Source organism: Cariama cristata, unplaced genomic scaffold (assembly GCF_000690535.1).
Source record: "Cariama cristata isolate BGI_N322 unplaced genomic scaffold, ASM69053v1 scaffold4984, whole genome shotgun sequence".
In the NCBI taxonomy this organism is placed as follows: Eukaryota; Metazoa; Chordata; class Aves; order Cariamiformes; family Cariamidae; genus Cariama; species Cariama cristata.
In genome coordinates this window covers 133,609-136,400 of record NW_009613518.1, presented here as the reverse complement: position 1 = coordinate 136,400, position 2,792 = coordinate 133,609, and the positions used below count along the sequence as shown (strand labels likewise).

The following is a 2,792-nucleotide window of genomic DNA, read 5'->3' as shown; positions in this document are numbered from 1 at the left end:
ACATCTACAGTATAGCCCAGCTTCCACCAACCTATGATGCTGAGAGCGGATTATTTTTTTTTACCAGGCAATTCATTCGTAGGTCTCTGCCGAGAAGGAAGATCAATAAAGTACCAGTAGCGCTTCAGAAAAGAAACAGGACTTAAATACCAAGGGGTCTCTTCACTCCAGAGATGCGGGCGCAGAGATTCACCCTCCCTCCTCTCTCCTTCAGCCTGGCTACCTACGACCTGTCCTGGGCAAGGTGACCTGCGGGTCCGTCCTGCGGGACTCTGGAGCCTTGGCAGAGAAGGACACCCGTTCACTCAGCTGTCAGTCATTCGGCAGCAGCCAACCCAATTATCCGTAATTATAGTAATGCTAGGAGAGAAACCTCCGTTGTATATAAAACATTTAAAGGAGATAAACCATACAACGCAGGGCATCTGAAACGAGAGCTCAGGGTCACAGGCAAAATTCAAATGCAGTATCTTGATTTAAAAAAGGGGAAGAAAAAAAAAATATCAATCAGTAGGCTCTCCCAAGGCATTCCACCTCTAATTGAAGAGTGAATTGTGTTTACTTACCTGCTGATGTTCTTGACTGTCTCTCAGCAAATTAGTGATTAGCAAATAGTGATTAGAGTACATAAAAATTCAGAATTTGGCTTTCTTATGATCCCATAGGACTGGATTCCACATTTTAAGACACATATGTAAAAAAAAAGACTGAACTGTGAAAGATATCTGTTCATTGTACAGAAAAGAAAAACGTTCGTTTTAAACACAGGTTGTAGCCCTCCCAGTTCCTGCTTCCACAGTGCAGTGTGTAAAGGAAAGGCCACTCATCTTTAAAGGTAAAATAAAAACCATTTCACATTCAGATTAACAACGGACAAGGGACTTGTAGGCTGCTGCCATCTTGGGAACACCTAAAATCATACTATGACACATACAGACTTTATGCACAGAAGGATCTCGGGCTTTTTCATGATGTGTATGCATGATTCTGGAGTGTCCAACTCCTATCTATTTTAAAGGTGCTCAAAACTGATCAAAAATGCAGCTTAAGTGAAAAACGACACAGGCTTTTGCCTGGTAAACACATTTGTGACTCAAATGTTGTCATCATTGAAGCAGAACGAGTAACTTCATGCAGCATTCATGAATTAAGAATAATTTATCAGAACAAGCTGGGAAGTTGAGTGAACATGGACACAATAATGAGAAACATCACAGGAATTAAAAAAAAAGTTCCAAAAATTTCTGGCAAACCAAACTCCCAAATACATTGTCCATCCCCACTACTTGAACATGATGGACCAGATTCCTGGGTTGTCATCTTTCTGTTGCAAAATGGCTTTATAGCTAGAGTACTGACAATTGGGTAGAGTATCTCCACGTGGCAGAAGAATCTCTGGGTACTGTGGTTGCTACATCAGTAGCAACTGATCTTCCAGCCAGTGGGAACATCTATGTGGGAACTATGGGACATCTACGTCTTCTTACATACAACTGTTGTATGGCCTCTTGAAGGGGTATGACTTAGTAGAGGCCTGTAGCAGTGCTGAATTGTGTTTGTGACATTACCGGTCCTAGGGATTGGAAAAGCACAAACTTGGTTTAAGTTACCTGGAACATAATTCATTGAACACTTTCTGGGTGTCTACACTACAATTTCTACGTGGTTTAAGCTGTTATGGTACTTGCATGCTAAGCCACAGGTGTGTTGTTCCTCTCATCAAACTCCCATAAGCCCTTGAAGCATCATTCCCCCATTAGCTTCACCTGAAACAAGACAATGGAGAACCAAAGGAAAGTTCACGCAACTCAGAAACAGAGAGGAGACCAAGCAGGTGGTAAAAACATGACCTTTCTCCATGAGGTCAAATAGCTTTATTGTGATTAAGCACTACAATACAGTATATATCCATAAAAAAACTCTATAGTGTATATAAATTATTCCTTCCAGTCAGTAATTCTTTTTTTGTTTTCATTTTTTTTTCATTTCCATTACAGCTTTGGTACAATGTGATTTTATTATATTTTTAAATACTTTTAGCTTCACAAACTCAACACAAAGTACAAAACTAATCCGAATCGGGGATATTACAATCTACACAGTGGTGTTCAGTGGTAGGAAAAAATCTTACCTCAATGAATTCATGTCACTAGCTAAGCTATAAAGGCATACCTAGCAGACATGACAAAAATATGCACCATTAACCAGCAAACATTTTTTTTTCAAAATTTATTTTATTTTTTTTTACAGATTTTTCCAGCAGCAAATCACTTGAGCATAGTCAGTACTTATGTCCTCAACTGATCATCCTGTTGTGTTCCTTTTCATTTGAAGGCCATGAGTTATTTCTCAAATAATGCACCGCTATCCTCATATATCCACGCTAAGCCACAGTGTCAGTACTTGACCTGCCACCCTGCATTGTTAATGCTCGCACAGTTTGTCCTGCAGCTGGCAGAAATAACTGGAACGTTATTGGAGGGGCAGTGTGGGGCAATCAACCGTAGGTTGTTCTGTGGGGCAGGAGGTATGACATTACAGTAGACAGGCATTCCAGTGGCTGTAAGTGTTCCTTGACCTGATTGATTAGGTAGCATGATTGGTTGTTGATATGATTGTTGTGGCAATCCTTGAGAACCCTGGGTCATTGGCACCTAGGTAGGAATACAGAAAGACGTAGGGGGAAAAAAAAAAAAGTAATTACTAAACAAATTAAAGTAGGCCCCAAGTATCCCTATCTTCCTTCTCGCTGAATTTGAGTATACAACATGTTCTGCCAAAATGCGTCGTTT

The 2,792-nt window shown here is 40.3% G+C and overlaps 1 protein-coding gene across 1 annotated transcript in view; it reads right to left on the bottom strand.

The window, feature by feature from the left end:
- Positions 1–1,838: 1,838 nt before the first annotated feature.
- ARPP21 (cAMP-regulated phosphoprotein, 21kDa) overlaps positions 1,839–2,792 on the bottom strand; it is a 100,126-nt gene continuing 99,172 nt past the window's right edge. Inside the window, exon 21 of the mRNA XM_009699055.1 lies at positions 1,839–2,654. Within this exon, the coding sequence (XP_009697357.1) occupies positions 2,397–2,654 (258 nt within the window). The 3' untranslated portion in view covers positions 1,839–2,396. The remainder of the gene's footprint in view (positions 2,655–2,792) is intronic.